The following is a 20,000-nucleotide window of genomic DNA, read 5'->3' as shown; positions in this document are numbered from 1 at the left end:
CAGCCCCCCCCCCACCCCAACACACACAATCCAACAACCAACAACAAAAAACGAACCATCCACAACACAACACCAGCAAACGCCCCAGCAGCCAGCCCGACGCACACACTGACCACCAGCCGTCTCCCCCAGGTGACCCACTACCGTTTCTCCATCGCCTGGTCTCGCGTCATGCCGGACGGCACCAGGTCCTCCACCAACCAGGCCGGTGTCCGCTACTACGACAACCTCATCAACGAACTGCTGCGGCACGGGATCCAGCCCATGGTGACCCTGTACCACTGGGACCTGCCTCAGGTGCTGCAGGAAAGGTGAGGGGGCGGTGGTGCTGGTGGTGGTGATATGATGATGACGATGACGATGACGATGACGATCAGCGAAACCTTTCTGAACTCTTGCCTTACGTTCTGTAGAAGAAACGTGAGTGGTGATGGTGGTGATGATGATGACGACAATGATGATAATGATGATGGTGATGATGACGACAATGATGATAATGATGATGGTGATGATGACGAAAATGATAACGACAACGATGATACCATTTATCACCGGAACCCTTCTCAACTATTGCTTCATGTTCTGAAGAGACGTGAGTGATGATGATGATGGTGATAATGGTGATGAGGATGAGGATGGTGATTATGGTGTTGGTGATGAAAGTGATGATAATGATGACGATGATGATCTTGGTGTATGACTTAACAAACGCTCTTGTTGTTTCTGGAGTGATTGAGTAAACCAGTGAATCAATAAAACCAATGAATCAATTAACAAACGAATGAATGAACGAACGAGCAAATAACCAAATAAATGAATGAATTCTCAAGAAGCATGCAAGCATGAATGCATGCAGAGCAATTGTTTTAATTTCCGTGCTGAGTGATTGTGTTCACAATGCTTTCCATACACTATGTAGGCCCAACATGAATTTCACTGAACACGATAAAACATGCATGCATATACACAATGAACTGTTCAACAGCTGACTAGCTGAAGTTTGTTTCACAGGTACGGCGGGTGGCTCAACGAACAGATCCAGGAGTTCTTCGTGGACTACGCTCGCTTCTGCTTTGAGAAATTTGGCGACAGGGTAAATATAAACAATTGTAAAACATTAATGATGGAAAGATAAAATATATACATAGATATCAAAACACACAGACAAGAGGATTGTGAGAGAAAAGTTGTGAATGTGAGAGAGGCGGCAGAAGACTAGAACCTCCACCCCGACCCCCAAAAAGCAAGGATAACGCACACTCTCCCCCATCCCTCTCCAGTATCACACGAGAATGCAAAACACTCAGACTGGTCTTCTATGTCTGTTGCGTCTCTTTATTTTGAGTGTCATTATTAATAATTAAAATGACAAAAAAAAGGGTGAATACATCGTTTTCAGATGGACTCATTTTGAAAGTATGTTCACTGTCGGCAGATGATGTGCAAGGCGGCAGAATGGTTATCTGCCAACACAAAGGCCGTGAGGGTCAGGGTTTGAACCCCGCTCTTTCCCTTTCTCCCAAGTTTGACTGGAAAATCAGACGGAGTGTCTAGTCATTCGGATGAGACGATAAACCCAGGTCGCGTCCTTCCTTCCGTTTTTTTCTTCCTTCTCTCCCTCCCACTTTGCTTCCTTTGTTCTCTCTCTCCCTCCCTCCCTCTTTCCTTCCTTTGTTCTCTCCCTCCCTCCCTCCCTCCCACTTTCCTTCCTTTGTTCTCTCCCTCCCTCCCTCCCCCTTTCCTTCCTTTGTTCTCTCCCTCCCTCCCTCCCTCCCACTTTCCTTCCTTTCTTCTCTCTCTCCCTCCCTCCCACTTTCCTTCCTTTCTTCTCTCCCTCCCTCCCTCCCCCTTTCCTTCCTTTCTTCTCTCCCTCCCTCCCTCCCCCTTTCCTTCCTTTGGTCTCTCCCTCCCTCCCTCCCCCTTTCCTTCCTTTCTTCTCTCCCTCCCTCCCTCCCCCTTTCCTTCCTTTCTTCTCTCCCTCCCTCCCTCCCCCCCCCTTTCCTTCCTTTCGTCTCTCCCTCCCTCCCTCCCCCTTTCCTTCCTTTAGTCTCTCCCTCCCTCCCTCCCCCTTTCCTTCCTTTCTTCTCTCCCTCCCTCCCTCCCTCCCACTTTCCTTCCTTTGGTATCTCCCTCCCTCCCTCCCCCTTTCCTTCCTTTCTTCTCTCCCTCCCTCCCACTTTCCTCCCTTTGTTTTCTCCCTCCCTCCCTCCCTTCAGTCCTTCCTTTCTCTCTCTGCTTTCCTTCCTTCTTTCCTCCCTTCCTTCCTTCCTCCCTTCCCCCCTCCCTTCCTCCTTCCCTTCCTCCCTTCCTTCCTCCCTCTCTTCTCTCCTTCCTTCCTTCCTTCCTTCCTCCTTCCCTCCCTTTCTTCCTCCCTCTCTTCCTTCCCCCCTTCCTTCCTCCCTCTCTTCCTTCCCCCCTTCCTTCCTTCCTCTTTTCCTTCCCTCCCCCCTCCCTTCCTTCCTTCCCTCCTTCCCTTCCCTCCTTCGTTCCTTCGTTACTGTAAAGAACAACAACCCGACCCCTTACCTTTGGGGCAGGTGAAGCTGTGGATCACGATCAACGAACCCCCCTTAACCCCCCCCCCTCCGCCCCCTCCCCATCATTACCTTCCTGGGGCCTTCCTTCTTTCATCTCTCCAACCCTTCCTTCCTTCCTTTCTTCCTTGCTTCGTTTATCTACCTAATCCCTCCTTCCTACGTCTATCCAACCCTTCTTTCTTTCCTTCCCTCCTCCCCTTCCTCCCTCCCTTCTTTATTCCCTCCCTGTCAATCCTTCTTTCTTTCCCTCCTTCCCTCCCTCCCTCCCTTCTTTATTCCCTCCCTGTCAATCCTTCTTTCTTTCTTTCCCTCCTTCCATCCCTCCCTCCCTCCCTTCTTTATTCCCTCCCTGTCAGTCCTTCTTTCTTTCCTTCCCTCCTTCCATCCCTCCCTTCTATATTCCCTTCCTGTCCATCCTTCTTTCCTTCCTTCCCTCCTTCCCTCCCTCCCTTCTTTATTCCCTCCCTGTCAGTCGTTCTTTTTTCTTTCCCTCCTTCCCTCCCTCCCTTCTTTATTCCCTCCCTGTCCATTCTTCTTTCTTTCCTTCCCTCCTTCCATCCCTCCCTTCCTGCCTCCCTTCTATATTCCCTCCCTGTCCATCCTTCTTTCTTTCCTTCCCTCCTTCCATCCCTCCCTTCTTTATTCCCTCCCTGTCAGTCCTTCTTTCTTTCCTTCCCTCCTTCCATCCCTCCCTTCTATATTCCCTTCCTGTCCATCCTTCTTTCCTTCCTTCCCTCCCTCCCTTCTATATTCCCTCCCTGTCAATCCTTCTTTCTTTCTTTCCCTTCTTCCATCTCTCCCTTCTTTATTCCCTCCCTGTCAGTCGTTCTTTTTTTCTTTCCCTCCTTCCCTCCCTCCCTCCCTTCTTTATTCCCTCCCTGTCCATCCTTCTTTCTTTCCTTCCCTCCTTCCATCCCTCCCTCCCTTCTTTATTCCCTCCCTGTCCATCCTTCTTTCTTTCCCTCCTTCCATCCCTCCCTTCCTCCCTCCCTCCCTTCTTTATTCCCTCCCTGTCCATCCTTCTTTCTTTCCTTCCCTCCTTCCATCCCTCCCTCCCTGCCTCCCTTCTTTATTCCCTCTCTGTCAATCCTTCTTTCTTTCCTTCCCTCCTTCCATCCCTCCCTTCCTCCCCCCTCCCTCCCTTCTTTATTCCCTCCCTGTCAATCCTTTCTTTCCTTCCCTCCTTCCATCCCTCCCTTCCTCCCTCCCTCCCTTCTTTATTCCCTCCATGTCCATCCTTCTTTCTTTTCTTCCCTCCTTCCATCTCTTCCTCCCTCCCTTCTTTATTCCCTCCCTGTCAATCCTTCTTTCTTTCCTGCCCCCCCCCCCTCCCTCCCCCCCTCCCTTCCTTCATCCTTTCCTTCCTTCCTTCCTTTCTTCTTTCTTCCCTCAGTCCATTTCCTTTCCTTTCTTCCTTCCTTCTTCCCTCCCTCCCTCATTTCCTCCCACCCTCCCTCCCTTCCTTCTTCACCGTGTAAAACCCGACCCCTTACCTTTGGGACAGGTGAAGCTGTGGATCACGTTCAATGAGCCCCCCATCATCACCATCCTGGGGTACGGACAGGGGGTCTTTGCCCCGGGGATCAGCAACCTGGCCGTCAACCAGTACATCGCCGGGAGGAACCTCATCCTTGCCCACGCCAAGACCTACCGCCTCTACCGTTCCACATTCGCCGCCTCGCAGAAAGGTATGATCTCCTTTCCCGCTCGATTTTTAGATTGTTTTTCAAATATTTATCTTATTGTTGTTGTTGTTGTTGTTGTTGTTGTTGTTGTTGTTGTTGTTGTTGTTGTTGTTGTTGTTGTTGTTGTTGTTGTTGTTGTTGTTGTTGTTGTTGTTGTGTTGTTGTTCTTGGTGGTGGTGGTGGTTGTAGTGGTGGCCTTCTTCTTCTTCTTCTCTTCCTGCTCCCCCTCCTTCTTCTCCCTCTCCTTCTTCCCGTTCGTCAGATGGACACCCCAGTCTCCGCGATGAAGACAGCTGTACGCTGCAGGTCCTCCACTCAGCCATACTGCTTCCGGGTCACTGAAAATGGGTCAGTAGAGTTTGGTCAGTAGAGATAGGTCAGTTGAGGTGGGTCATTGGAGTTGGGTCAGTAGTTGGGTCACTGGAGGTGGGTCAGTAGAGTTGGGTCAGTAGAACTGGGTCGGGCCAGCTCCTCAAATTCCGTGGTTGAACGGTCAGAGCGCTGGATTATCGCCAAGGTTTCCTGAGTGCGTTGTGTCCGACCATGACAAACGTCGCAGGCGTTACAACCAACACAAAACGTCGCAGTCGTTGCAACAAAACACAACACGTCGCAGTCGTTGCAACAAAACACAACACGTCGCAGTCGTTGCAACAAAACACAAAACGTCGCAGTCGTTGCAACAAAACACAAAATGACGCAGGCGTTACAACCAAACACACACCCGTTGCAGGCCAGGTGGGCATCACCATCAACTACGGGTGGAGCGAACCCCTGGACCCCCTCAACCCTTCGGACGTGGAGGCGGCCGAACGGTCCATCCAGTTCTACGGCGGGTGGTTCGGCCACCCGATCCTGGTCAACGGGGACTACCCGGACGTGATGAAGTGGCGGGTGGGTAACAGGAGTGTGGAGCAGGGCCTGAAGGAGAGCAGGTTGCCCGCGTTCAGTGAGGAGGAGAAACAGCTGATCAAAGGTAAAGGGATTCTTCTTCTTCTTCTTCCTTCATGGGCTGCAACTCCCACGTTCACTCGTATGTACACGAGTGGGCTTTTACGTGTACGACCGTTTTTACCCCGCCATGTAGGTAGTCATACTCCGTTTTCGGGGGGAAGGGGGGGGTGCATGCTGGGTATGTTCTTGTTTCCATAATCTACCGAACACTGACATGGATCACATGATCTTTAACGTGCGTATTTGGTCTTCTGCTTGCGTATACACACAAAGGGGGTTTAGGCACTAGCAGGTCTGCACATTTGTTGACCTGGGAGATCGGAAAAATCTCCATCCTTTACCCACCAGGCGCCGTTACCGAGATTCGAACCCGGGACCCTCAGACTGAAAGTCCAACGCTTTAACCACTCGGCTATTGCGCCCCTCATAAAGGGGTTCAGAAGGGAAAGGGTTAAATGGTTGAGGGTAAAAGATGAAAGTGTTTAAGGTAAAGGTTTGAAAGTAGAAGATTAAAGGGTTAAAGTGAAAGGGTCACAGGTGTTAAAGATAAAGGGTTGAATGTAAAAATTAAAGGGTTAAAGGTAAAAGGTTGAAGGTGAAAGAGGTAAAAAGGATTAAAAAGTTAAAGGTGAAAGGTTTAAGGTTAAATATTAAATGGTTAAAGGGAAAGCGTTGAAGGGCTGAGGGTAAAAGATTAAAGGGTTAAAGGTGAAAGATTAAAGTGTTTAAGGTAAAACTAAAAGATTGAAGGGTCAAAGGTAAAGGGTTTAAGGTGAAAGATTAAAGGATTAATGATAAAGGGTTAAAGGTAAAAAAAAAAAGGTTAAAGGTGTCAGATGTACAAGATCAAAAGGTTAAAGGAACAGGGTTAAAGGTGAAAAACTAAAGGATTAATGGTAAAGTGTTAAAGGTAAAAGATTGAAGGTAAAGAGTCATAGGATTAAAGGTAAAGGGTTAAAGTTAAGTAATTGAATGTAAATGGTCACAGATGCAGAACTGAATCTTTAAAGGTAAAGGGTTAAGGCAAATGGTTAAAAGTAAATAGTCACGGGAAAAGGATTAATGGTAAAGGGTTAAAGGGAACTTCTGCTGTAACATTTAGTTGCAAGCTTGTTGCCACTCGAGTTGTTTCTTTTTTTTTTCTCAAGACATTGTTTATGAAATCATGAAATTGTCTTGGATCTTGAACTGAAAAGTTAAAGGTCACTGTAACAGGTGGTAAAGGTTGCTGTTACAGTTTCTTAAATCAGTTGAAAAGTTAAAGGTTACTGTAACAGGTGGTAAAGGTTGCTGTTACAGTTTCTTGAATCAGTTGAAAAGTTAAAGGTTACTGCGACAGGTGGTAAAGGTTGCTGTTACAGTTTCTTGAATCAGTTGAAAAGTTAAAGGTTACTGCAACAGATGGTAAAGGTTGCTGTTACAGTTTCTTGAATCAGTTGAAAAGTTAAAGGTTACTGCAACAGGTGGTAAAGGTTGCTGTTACTGTTTGTAAAGATTGCTGAGCAGCGAGCGAAAGCTGATTGAATGAAGGCTGATCTAATTGTTGAATAGTTGGGTGTGTGTGTGTGTGTGTGTGTGTGTGTGTGTGTGTGTGTTGTGTGTGTGTGTTATGTCTGTGTTTCTGTGTGTGTGTGTGTGTGCCTATGAACATATGTTAACTGCGTGCGCACCTACGCGTGTATGCATAATTATGTGCGTGTACGCGCGCGCACGTGCCTGTGTGCTGACAGGGACAGCGGATTTCCTGGGTTCGAACTTCTACAACGCGGGTCTGGTGAGTGATGACCCCCAGCCCGCGGCCCAGCCCCCCAACTACTACAACGACCAGGCCACCAAGGGGGCCACCGACCCCACGTGGATCGGGTCAGTGAGGTCCCCCGGAGAGGTCGGGGGTCAGGGTGCAGGGGGGTGGGGGGGTGGGGAGGGGTCGGAGGGGGTGGGGTGGGTTGAGGGGGGTTTGCTGTGGATCGTCTTACTACAGTGATATTGTAGTGTGTTGTAGTGTTGTGTGATGGTGGTGGTGGTGTGTGTGTGTGTGTGTGTGTGTGTGGTTTTGTGTGTGTGTGTGTATTTGTGTGTGTGTGTGTGTGTGTGTGTGTGTGTGTGTGTGTGTGCGTGCGTGCGTGCGTGCGTGTGTGTGTGTGTGTGTGTGTGTGGTGTTGTGTGGCGTGGTGTGGTATGGTACGTTACGTTGTAATGTATTGTGTTGGTTGTGGTGTATTTTGTAGTGATGTATTGTGGCGTGTTGTGTTGCGTTACGTTGTAAAATAATGTGTTGTATTGTATCGTTTTGTATTGTATTGTGTTTGTTGTGTTGATTGTGTTGTGTTGTGTATTCTATTATTTGTAATTTCATTTGACTTTATTGTATTGTATTGTATTGTATTGTATTGTATTGTATTTTGTGCGTTGCGTTGCGTTGTGTTGTGTTGCATTGTAGTTCATTGTATTGCAGTGCTTCTTGCATTGTAGTGCAATAGTGTAATGCAATAAATTTCGCACATTACTTAAATGTCACTGTACTGGTGCCTGTTTAACCCTTTTTTCTGGTTCAGGTGAACCTATAGTTACAGTTTTACAGTGCGGTCCTGTGCGGTTGACCTGGCTGTATTCAACAAAGATACATGATTAAATAAATCACAACAGATCCCTGGGAATAAATTTCAGGCTGCTTTCCCCTGTGAAGAGTACGTCGTTACAGTACAGCGGTAGACATGCATTGTATTCTGTCTTCAGGCTGATAGCCATGATAGACATGCATTGTGTTCTGTCTTCAGGCTGATAGACATGATAGACATGCATTGTATTCTGTCTTCAGGCTGATAGACATGATAGACATGCATTGTATTCTGTCTTCAGGCTGATAGACATGATAGCCATGCATTGTATTCTGTCTTCAGGCTGATAGCCATGATAGACATGCATTGTGTTCTGTCTTCAGGCTGATAGCCATGATAGACATGCATTGTATTCTGTCTTCAGGCTGATAGCCATGATAGACATGTATTGTATGCTGTCTTCAGGCTGATAGCCATGCATTGTATTCTGTCTTCAGGCTGATAGCCATGATAGACATGTATTGTATGCTGTCTTCAGGCTGATAGCCATGCATTGTATTCTGTCTTCAGGCTGATAGACATGATAGACATGCATTGTGTTCTGTCTTCAGGCTGATAGCCATGATAGACATGCATTGTGTTCTGTCTTCAGGCTGATAGCCATGATAGACATGCATTGTATTCTGTCTTCAGGCTGATAGCCATGATAGACATGCATTGTGGTCTGTCTTCAGGCTGATAGACATGATAGACATGCATTGTATTCTGTCTTCAGGCTGATAGCCATGATAGACATGCATTGTATTCTGTCTTCAGGCTGATAGCCATGATAGACATGCATTGTATTCTGTCTTCAGGCTGATAGACATGATAGACATGCATTGTGTTCTGTCTTCAGGCTGATAGACATGATAGACATGCATTGTATTCTGTCTTCAGGCTGATAGCCATGATAGACATGCATTGTATTCTGTCTTCAGGCTGATAGCCATGATAGACATGCATTGTATTCTGTCTTCAGGCTGATAGCCATGATAGACATGCATTGTATTCTGTCTTCAGGCTGATAGACATGCATTGTATGTTGTCTTCAGGCTGATAGCCATGATAGACATGTATTGTATTCTGTCTTCAGCTGATAGACATGATAGACATGCATTGTATTCTGTCTTCAGCTGATAGCTATGCATTGTATTCTGTCTTCAGGCTGATAGCCATGATAGACATGTATTCTGTCTTCAGGCTGATAGCCATGATAGACATGCATTGTATTCTGTCTTCAGGCTGATAGCCATGATAGACATGCATTGTATTCTGTCTTCAGGCTGATAGCCATGATAGACATGCATTGTATTCTGTCTTCAGGCTGATAGACATGCATTGTATTCTGTCTTCAGGCTGATAGCCATGATAGACATGCATTGTGTTCTGTCTTCAGGCTGATAGACATGCATTGTATTCTGTCTTCAGGCTGATAGCCATGATAGACATGCGTTGTATTCTGTCTTCAGGCTGATAGCCATGATAGACATGCATTGTATTCTGTCTTCAGGCTGATAGCCATGATAGACATGCATTGTATTCTGTCTTCAGCTGATAGCCATGATAGACATGCATTGTATTCTGTCTTCAGGCTGATAGACATGCATTGTATTCTGTCTTCAGGCTGATAGACATGATAGACATGCATTGTATTCTGTCTTCAGGCTGATAGCCATGATAGACATGCATTGTATGCTGTCTTCAGGCTGATAGCCATGATAGCCATGCATTGTGTTCTGTCTTCAGGCTGATAGCCATGATAGACATGCATTGTATTCTGTCTTCAGGCTGATAGACATGCATTGTGTTCTGTCTTCAGGCTGATAGACATGCATTGTATTCTGTCTTCAGGCTGATAGACATGCATTGTATGATGTCTTCAAGTGTAGTTGTTTTTACTGTCTAAGTGGATTTTTCCACATTATGTCGGGCTCATTTGTTACTGCGTGTTCTTTTCTCGAGCTCCAGTCGCGTGCTGCACACGGGGACTCAATTTATCGGTTTTTCCGAAAGACGTGCACCCAGACCAACACTCAGTGTCGTGTGGAGGGTAGCGGGGTGGTGACAGAAATACCGGACTGTATCTGGGACTCGAACCAGTCGACACCTGGCGGGCACGATGTGTTACATAACGTATTTCACGTGCAACAGACCGAAAATGTCAACGCTTGATATTTGGAGATGCCTAGTCTATATGTTGTTCTTTATGAGGGATCTGAGTCAGAGTTCTGTGTTGTTCGAATATTCTGTATATCATATTCAGGATTAAAAGGCTTTACCGGTCTTGAATAAAAGTTACTTTATGTTGGACATTTCTTCTGTCATTGCTGCTGTGTGCACATATCAAATGATCGTTATAAGGACAAGCCCGGCGCTTCCTTTTTTGAGGAAGTGTCTGGGTTTGATCCAATGTACCTTTTATTTCCCTGTGTGTTTGCTGAATCGGTTGCATAAGCAACATTGACTTAAAGTAGTGTACCTTGTAAACGGAGAGAGTTACCACTCTTTACTGTTTGTTGATTGTTCTCCTGGCCTCATTGTTAATTCATGATCTCAGCATAGTTTGTTCTGGCCTCATTGTTTATTCATGACCTCAGTATAGTTTGTTCTGGCCTCATTGTTTATTCATGACCTCAGCATAGTTTGTTCTCCTGGCCTTATTGTTTATTCATGACCTTAGCATAGTTTGTTCTCCTGGCCTCATTGTTTATTCATGACCTCAGCATAGTTTGTTCTCCTGGCCTCATTGTTTATTCATGACCTCAGCATAGTTTGTTCTGGCCTCATTGTTTATTCATGACCTCAGCATAGTTTGTTCTCCTGGCCTCATTGTTTATTCATGACCTCAGCATAGTTTGTTCTCCTGGCCTCATTGTTTATTCATGACCTCAGCATAGTTTGTTCTGGCCTCATTGTTTATTCATGACCTCAGCATAGTTTGTTCTCCTGGCCTCATTGTTTATTCATGACCTCAGCATAGTTTGTTCTCCTGGCCTCATTGTTTATTCATGACCTCAGCATAGTTTGTTCTCCTGGCCTCATTGTTTATTCATGACCTTAGCATAGTTTATTCTCCTGGCCTCATTGTTTATTCATGACCTTAGCATAGTTTGTTCTGGCCTCATTGTTTATTTATGACCTTAGCATAGTTTGTTCTCCTGGCCTCATTGTTTATTCATGACCTTAGCATAGTTTGTTCTGGCCTCATTGTTTATTCATGACCTTAGCATAGTTTGTTCTGGCCTCATTGTTTATTCATGACCTCAGCATAGTTTGTTCTCCTGGCCTCATTGTTTATTCATGACCTCAGCATAGTTTGTTCTCCTGGCCTCATTGTTTATTCATGACCTCAGCATAGTTTGTTCTCCTGGCCTCATTGTTTATTCATGACCTCAGCATAGTTTGTTCTGGCCTCATTGTTTATTCATGACCTCAGCATAGTTTGTTCTCCTGGCCTCATTGTTTATTCATGACCTCAGCATAGTTTGTCTGGCCTCATTGTTTATTCATGACCTCAGCATAGTTTATTCTCCTGGCCTCATTGTTTATTCGTGACCTCAGCATAGCTTTGAGAACTTACTGCAAAGGAAACGGAGAGAAGAGGTTATAGTTTTGAGGCGAGATTTGAACATTACCTCTCTACCCCTCACTCCCCTGGTGGAAGGTCTGGGTCGGGGTGGCTGTGGGTGACGCCCTTCGGGATCCGGAAGATGATGAACTGGTTCAAGGCCAACTACAACAACATCCCTGTCTACATCACTGAGAACGGCATCTCAGACCGGAACGGCAGTCTGTACGACGATCACCGCATCCACTTCTTCAGACTCTACATCAGCGAGGTGCTCAAAGGTGGGCTGTTCAGGATCTGCGGAGTTGTCTGTTTGATGTTTGTCATCTGGGGGGTTGTTTTGTTGTTGTATGGGGGGTTGTTTTGTTGTTGTTGTATGGGGGGTTGTTTTGTTGTTGTTGTATGGGGGGTTGTTTTGTTGTTGTTGTATTTGGGGTTGTTTTGTTGTTGTATGGGGAATTCTTGTTGTTGTATGGGAAGTTGTTTTGTTGTTGTATGGGGAGTTGTTTTGTTGTTGTATGGGGAGTTGTTGTTGTATGGGGGGTTGTTTTGTTGTTGTCGGGGGGGGGGGGGGGGGGGGGAGTTGTTTTGTTGTTGCTGTTGTTGTCTGGGGGTTGTTTTGTTTTGTTGTCTGGGGGGTGTGGTATGGGGGGGTTTCTTTTGTTGTTGTTGTCTGGGGGGTTGTTTTGTTGTTGTTGTTGTGGTTGTTGTGGTATGGTGAGTTGTTTTGTTGTTGTTGTATGGGGAGTTGTTTTGTTGTTGTATGGAGGTGAGGGTTGTTGTTGTTGTTGTTGTTGTTGTATGGGGAGTTGTTTTGTTGTTGTTGTCTGGGGGGTTGTTGTTGTCTGGGTTGTTATTTTGTTGTTGTTGTTGTTGTCTGGGGAGTTGTTTTGTTGTTCTTGTATGGGGAGTTGTTTTGTTGTTGTTGTTGTATGGGGAGTTGTTTTGTTGTTGTTGTATGGGGAGTTATTTTGTTGTTGTTTTTGTCTGGGGGGTTGTTTTGTTGTTGTTGTATGGGGAGTTGTTTTGTTGTTGTTGTATGGGGAATTGTTTTGTTGTTGTTGTTGTATGGAGAATTGTGTTGTTTTTGTTGTTGTATGGGGAGTTGTTTTGTTGTTGTTATTGTATGGGGAGTTGTGTTGTTGTTGTATGGGGAGTTGTTTTGTTGTTGTTGTTGTATGGGGAGTTGTTTTGTTGTTGTTGTATGGGGAGTTGTTTTGTTGTTGTTGTATGGGGAGTTGTTGTGTTGGTGTTGTATGGGGGGTTGTTTTGTTGTTGTTGTTGTTGTATGGGGAGTTTTTTTGTTGTTGTTGTTGTTGTATGAGGAGTTGTTGTTGTTGTATGGGGAGTTGTTGTGTTGGTGCTATTGTTGTTGTATGGGGAATTGTTTTGTTGTTGTTGTATGGGGAGTTGTTTTGTTGTTGTTGTATGGGGAATTATTATTGTTGTATGGGTGGTTGTTTTATTGTTGTTGTTGTTGTATGGGGAGTTGTGTTGTTGTTGTTGTTGTATGGGGAGTTTTTGTTGTTGTATGGTGGGCTGGGGGTGGGGGGGTTGTGTTGTTGTTGTTGTTGTATGGGGAGTTGTGTTGTTGCTGTTGTTGTTGTATGGGGAGTTGTTTTGTTGTATGGGGAGTTGTGTTGTTGTTGTTGTTGTATGGGGAGTTGTTGTGTTGGTGTTGTTGCATGGGGAGTTGTTGTTGTTGTTGAATGGGGGGTTGTGTTGTTGTTGTTGTTGCTGTATGGGGGGTTGTGTTGTTGTTGTATGGGGAGTTGTTGTTGTTGTATGGGGGGTTGTGTTGTTGTTGTTGTATGGGGAGTTGTGTTGTTGTTGTTGTTGTATGGGGAGTTGTTTGTTGTATGGGGGGTTGTGTTGTTGTTGTATGGGAGGGGGGTGGTTGTTGTTGTATGGGAGTTGTGCTTGTTGTTGTTGTTGTTGTTGTATGGGGGGTTGTGTTGTTGTTGTTGTTGTATGGGGGGTTGTGTTGTTGGTGTTGTATGGGGAGTTGTGTTGCTGTTGGTGTTGTTGCATGGGGAGTTGTTGTGTTGGTGGTGTTGTATGGGGATTTTTTTTCTGTCTGTGCAGTTGTCTCGAGAGTTATTTTGTTGTTGTTGATGTTGTAGTGTTGTTGTTGTTGTTTTTATTATATTTCACTTTGTATGGTTAAGGTGTAGTAGTAATGTAGTAACAGCAGCAGTAATAGTAGTAGTAGTTGTCGTTGTTGTATGATGAGGATGATGACGACTATGACGATAAAGATCATGACAACGATGACGATGACAATGACGACGACGACAACGATGATGACGACGACGACGATGACGATGATGAAGGTGATGACGACTACAATAACTAAGGCGATGACGACGACGACGACGATGATGATAATGACAACAATGACGACGACGATAACGACGATGACGACGACGACGTTGATGATGTTTCCAGCCATCAAGCTGGACGGCTGCAACGTGCGGGGCTACACGGCGTGGTCCCTGATGGACAACATGGAGTGGAACACGGGCTACAGCGAGCGCTTCGGCATCCACCACGTCGACTTCGACGATCCGGCACGGCCCCGCACGCCCAAGGCCTCGGCCCGCTGGTTCCGCACGCTGATCGCCGACCGGGGGTTCAAACCCGGCTACACGCAGCCCGGCGGCTGGGGCACGGCGCCCGAGATGTCTGAGGGGTTCTATTATGGGAGTTTTCCTAAGGTGTGGTGGAGGGGGTGTTGGGGTGGGTAGGGAGGTGGGGTGGGGTTGAAAGGGGGAGGAGCGGGGAGAGTGGGAGGTGAAAAGGTGGTTGTGGGGACTTGATTTTTATTGATATATATGATATATATAAATATATATATATATATATATATATATATATATATATATATATATATATATAAATATATTAAGATTCAGATGATTTGGTGGTAAAAAATCATAGTCCTGGCCCCTCACTGAAGGGGGAAGGTAGCAGAATGGCGAAGACGGTGGTCTGCCGATACGGAGAGTCTGTGAGAGTCTGGGTTCGAATCACTCCCGTTCCCGCCCTTTCTCTCAAGTTTGACTGGAAAATCAAACTGAGCGTCTAGTCTTTCAGATGAGACGATAAACCGAGGTCCCGTGTGCAACATGCTCTTGGCACGCTGGATAAAAAAAAACAACCCATGGCAACGAGAATGCTGTCCTCTGGCAGAGTTCTGTTGAAGAAATCTACTCTGATAGGTACACAATTATATCGATATAAGCATGTACTCAAGGCCTGACTAAGCGCGTTGGGTTATGCTGCTGGTTAGGCATCTGCCTAACAGATGTGGTGTAGCGTATATGGATTTGTCCGTACGCAGTTACGCCTCCTTGAGAAACTAAAACTGAACTTCCTGTGGTGAGGGGGGTGGGGAGGAGCGATGGGAAGTGAAGAGGGTGGTTGTTGGCGGGGGAGGGGGGGGGGGGGGGGGGGGTTCTTGTCAGGTTCAAATGATTTGTTCATAAAAAAATGAATAGATGTTGGCCTCTCAGTAAGAGGGGTTGGGGGGTGGGGGTGGGGTGGGGGGAGTGGGGGGGGGGAACAATGAACAACAACTCAGTATCAAAGAAAACGTCAGAACATGGCAAACCGTGAGGACAAGAACGAAAGACATCAATAGGAATAGGAAGACAGAATGAAGGAACGGAACAGAAAAGAAGGGAATAAACACAAAACTCTATCACTACAACTCACGTGGCTGTGTGGTTCAGTGCCCCGTGTTATTCCACAGGCTTTTAAGCCCAAGGAAGGCGATCAGAGGGCAGGGGGGTGGGGGTGGGGGTTTGTCTGTCTCTCTTTGTCTCTCTTTCATCCCTCTGATTCTCTCTCTCACTTTCTGTCTCTCTCTCTCTCTGACTCTCTCTCTCTCTCTCCCTCTATGTCTCTGTCTCTGCCTTTCTCTTTCTTTCTTCCCCCACTCTCTCAATCTCACTTTCCCATCGCTCCCACCCTCCCTTTCTCCCTCTCTGACCTGACTCTCTCATTCTCTGCTCCATCCCTTTCTCTCTCTCTCTCTCTCTCTCTCTCTCTCTCTCTTTCTCCCTCTGTCTCTGTCTCCACCTCTCTCTCTCTTCCTCTCTGCATCACTGTCTCTATATCCCACCCATCTGTCTCTCTGCCTCTCTCTCTCTCTCTCTCTCTCTCTCTCTGTCCCACCCCTTACTATGTGATTTTATACAGATCAGAGAAAAAACTATGACTGTCAATGTTTCCTCAGGACTTTGTGTGGGCGGCTGCCACGGCGGCGTACCAAGTGGAGGGGGGTTGGAATGCTGATGGTAAGACCATCGCGTGCGTGCGCGCGTGTGTGTGTGTGTGTGTGTGTGTGTGTGTGTGTGTGTTTCAAAGCTGCGCGCACACTACAGATTTTAAGCGATATATTCATAAAAAGTCCTGATCCTCTTGATGGCTTGGTCACATCACTTACCAACCAGGAACTACTGTTGAAATACTGTTTTATCAGTATCGACATTGGGGCCAATGATGGTGATGATGATGATTGTTGTTGTTGATGATAATGTTGTTGTTGTTATTGGAAGATTGTTCTGGGAACAACAATGTAATAGTAACAATTTACAGTCCAGTGCCAGTTGCATTGCTTGGTTCTAATTTTTTGACAGTTACACTTGACTAAATGCCTACGTTGACCGAACTACGCTATTGGTCAGTTCCATACTACACACAGTTAGTAGCGGGTTACGACCATACTAGGCTCTTCCGTCCGAGCAATGCAACTGGCTCCTGTTCCTGTAGTTCGTGTTCACCTCTTTGTAAGGCACAGTCTGAAACAGGACCGCTTGCCCATGGATTTTTTCTAAATTTTTACAAAGATAGATGTTTTCTTTGTACAACTACTTCTTTGTTGTTGTTGTTGTTGTTGTTGTTGTTGTTGAACTTTGTCCAGCAATCTGACAGGAATAATGAACTGATTGCTAAATTAATTTGCAAACAACAACAACAAAACCACGACGCAAAATCCACAGGCAAAGGGGAGAGCAACTGGGACACAGCACAGCACACCACATCACAGCACACCACAGCACAGCACACCACAGCACACCACATCACACCACAGCACAGCACAGCACAGCACACCACACCACAGCACATCACACTACACCACAGCACAGCACACTACACCACAGCACAGCACAGCACACCACAGCACAGCACAGCACAGCACAGCACACCACACCACATCACACTACACCACACCACATCACACTACACCACAGCACAGCACAGCACAGCACAGCACACCACACCACATCACACTACACCACAGCACAGCACAGCACATCACACTACACCACAGCACACCACACCACAGCACAGCACACCACACCACACCACATCACACTACACCACAGCACAGCACAGCACAGCACAGCACACTACACCACATCACACTACACCACAGCACACCACACCACACCACATCACACTACACCACAGCACAACACAGCACATCACACTACACCACAGCACACCACACCACAGCACAGCACAGCACACCACACCACATCACACTACACCACAGCACAGCACAGCACACTACACCACATCACACTACACCACAGCACAGCACACTACACCACATCACACTACACCACAGCACAGCACAGCACACCACATCACACTACACCACAGCACAGCACACCACACCACATCACACTACACCACACCACATCACACTACACCACAGCACAGCACAGCACAGCACAGCACAGCACAGCACACTACACCACATCACACTACACCACAGCACAGCACAGCACATCACACAACACCACACCACAGCACAGCACAGCACATCACACTACACCACAGCACAGCACACTACACCACATCACACTACACCACAGCACAGCACAGCACATCACACTACACCACACCACAGCACAGCACAGCACATCACACTACACCACAGCACAGCACAGCACACCACAGCACAGCACACCACAGCACAGCACAGCACACCACATCACACTACACCACAGCACACCACACCACAACACAGCACACCACAGCACAGCACAGCACACCACAGCACAGCACACCACACCACATCACACTACACCACAGCACAGCACAGCACATCACACTACACCACAGCACAGCACACCACACCACATCACACTACACCACAGCACAGCACACCACAACACAGCACACCACAGCACAGCACAGCACACCACAGCACAGCACACCACACCACATCACACTACACCACAGCACAGCACAGCACATCACACTACACCACAGCACAGCACACCACACCACATCACACTACACCACAGCACAGCACAGCACAGCACAGCACACCACATCACACTACACCACAGCACAGCACAGCACACCACATCACACTACACCACAGCACAGCACAGCACAGCACACCACAGCACAGCACACCACAGCACAGCACACCACAACACAGCACACCACACCACATCACACTACACCACAGCACAGCACAGCACACCACAGCATAGCACATCACACTACACCACACCACACCACACTCATTCACCACACCACACCACACCACAGTACCACACCACACCACAGTACCACACCACAGTACACCACACCACAGTACACCACACCACAACACACCACACCACACCACACCACACCACAGTGCACCACAGTACACCACACCACAGCACAGCACACTACACCACAGTGCACCACAGTACACCACACCACACCACACCACACAGACTTCATGACTCTATAACTTCACAGGGAGCAACTGGGACACACCACACCACACCACACCACCCACACCACACCACACCACACCACACCACAGCACGGACTTCCTGACGCTATACCTACACAGGGAAAGGAGAGAGCAACTGGGACACACCACACCACTCCACCCACACCACCCACACCACACCACACCACACCACAGCACAGACTTCCTGACGCTATACCTACACAGGGAAAGGAGAGAGCAATTGGGACGCCTTCAGTCACGCGGGGGGCCACATTGACGGGGGTGACACGGGCGACGTGGCCTGTGACAGCTACCACAACTACATGCAGGACGTCCGGATGCTGCAGGACCTGGGGGTGAGACACGGGCCGCTGGGTGGCTTCATCGCTGTCATCGTCATCAGTGTCATTGCTGTCGTAGTCATCATCATCATCATCATCACCATCATCATCATCATCGTTATCATCATCATCATCATCATCACCATCTTCGCCATTAGCGTCGTCGCCGTCGTCATCATCAGTGCCAATAGTGTTATTGTCGTCGTTATCATCATCATCATCATCGTCATCATCATCATCATCATCATCGTCGTCGTCGTCATCATCATCATCATCATCATCATCACTATCGTCGTCATCAGCGTCGTCGCCGTCACCTTTGTGTCTCATCAGAGATCGATGTCAGGTAAACATCACACCCACCTCACCACACCCCACACCACCCCACCCCACACCACCCCACACCAAACCACCTACACCACCCCACCCCACCTACACCACCCCACACCACCTACACCACACCACACCCACACCACCCACACCACACCACACCACACCACACCACAACACCACACCCCTGCCACACCCACCCCACCCTACACAACACACACACCACACAAAACACCCCCCCTCCCACACCCCCCCCACCCCCAAACAAACACACACCCAACCCCTCCCACCTGTCCAGGTGAGCCATTACCGCTTCTCCATCTCCTGGCCCCGCGTGCTTCCCGACGGCACCCTCCAGTCCCGGAACAAGGCGGGGATCGACTACTACCACCGGCTGATAGACGCCCTCTTGGCCGCCGGCATCCAGCCCATGGTGACCCTGTACCACTGGGACCTGCCCAACGCGCTGCAGAAAGCCGGGGGTTGGCTGGTCGAATCCATCGTCCCTCTCTACAGGGACTACGCTGACCTGTGCTTCAGGGAATATGGAGACAAGGTCGGTGGTACTATAGTAGTGGTGGTAGTGGTGGTGGTGGTGGTGGTGGTAGTAGTAGTAGTAGTAGTGGTGGTGGTGGTGGTGGTGGTAGTAGTAGTAGTGGTGGTAGTAGTAGTAGTAGTGGTTGTGGTGGTAGTAGTAGTAGTGGTGGTAGTAGTAGTAGTAGTGGTGGTAGTAGTAGTGGTGGTGGTGGTGGTAGTAGTAGTGGTGGTGGTAGTAGTAGTAGTGGTGGTGGTGGTAGTAGTAGTAGTGGTGGTAGTAGTAGTAGTAGTAGTGGTGGTAGTAGTAGTGGTGGTGGTAATAGTAGTAGTGGTGGTGGTGGTAGTAGTGGTGGTAGTAGTAGTGGTGGTGGTAGTAGTAGTAGTGGTGGTGGTGGTAGTAGTGGTGGTAGTAGTAGTGGTGGTGGTAATAGTAGTAGTGGTGGTGGTGGTAGTAGTGGTGGTAGTAGTAGTGGTGGTGGTAGTAGTAGTAGTGGTGGTAGTAGTAGTGGTAGTAGTAGTAGTAGTGGTAGAAGTAGTGGTGGTGGTAGTAGTAGTAGTGGTGGTGGTGGTAGTAGTAGTAGTAGTGGTGGTGGTGGTGTAGTGAAGTGAAGTAGGCGTCCTTCGGTCATGGCTGACCATGGATAGAATATATCCGACCTAATGTCTAATTGGGCTGTGTACTTGGACCAAGCAGCTT

The 20,000-nt window shown here is 47.5% G+C and overlaps 1 protein-coding gene across 1 annotated transcript in view; it reads left to right on the top strand.

Annotated features, from left to right (window-relative positions):
* The window catches only part of LOC143274608 (lactase/phlorizin hydrolase-like), a 53,050-nt gene that overhangs the window by 15,033 nt on the left and 18,017 nt on the right, over positions 1-20,000 (top strand). The window contains exons 11-20 of the mRNA XM_076578475.1: positions 133-311; positions 1,012-1,093; positions 4,042-4,225; positions 4,956-5,198; positions 6,907-7,039; positions 11,441-11,625; positions 13,793-14,061; positions 15,585-15,645; positions 18,321-18,451; positions 19,065-19,322. Coding sequence (XP_076434590.1) covers positions 133-311; positions 1,012-1,093; positions 4,042-4,225; positions 4,956-5,198; positions 6,907-7,039; positions 11,441-11,625; positions 13,793-14,061; positions 15,585-15,645; positions 18,321-18,451; positions 19,065-19,322 — 1,725 coding nt within the window. The remainder of the gene's footprint in view (positions 1-132; positions 312-1,011; positions 1,094-4,041; positions 4,226-4,955; positions 5,199-6,906; positions 7,040-11,440; positions 11,626-13,792; positions 14,062-15,584; positions 15,646-18,320; positions 18,452-19,064; positions 19,323-20,000) is intronic.

This window comes from Babylonia areolata, chromosome 29 (genome assembly GCF_041734735.1).
Source record: "Babylonia areolata isolate BAREFJ2019XMU chromosome 29, ASM4173473v1, whole genome shotgun sequence".
Taxonomy (NCBI): domain Eukaryota; kingdom Metazoa; phylum Mollusca; class Gastropoda; order Neogastropoda; family Buccinidae; genus Babylonia; species Babylonia areolata.
This window is presented reverse-complemented; position numbering and strand designations above follow the sequence as displayed.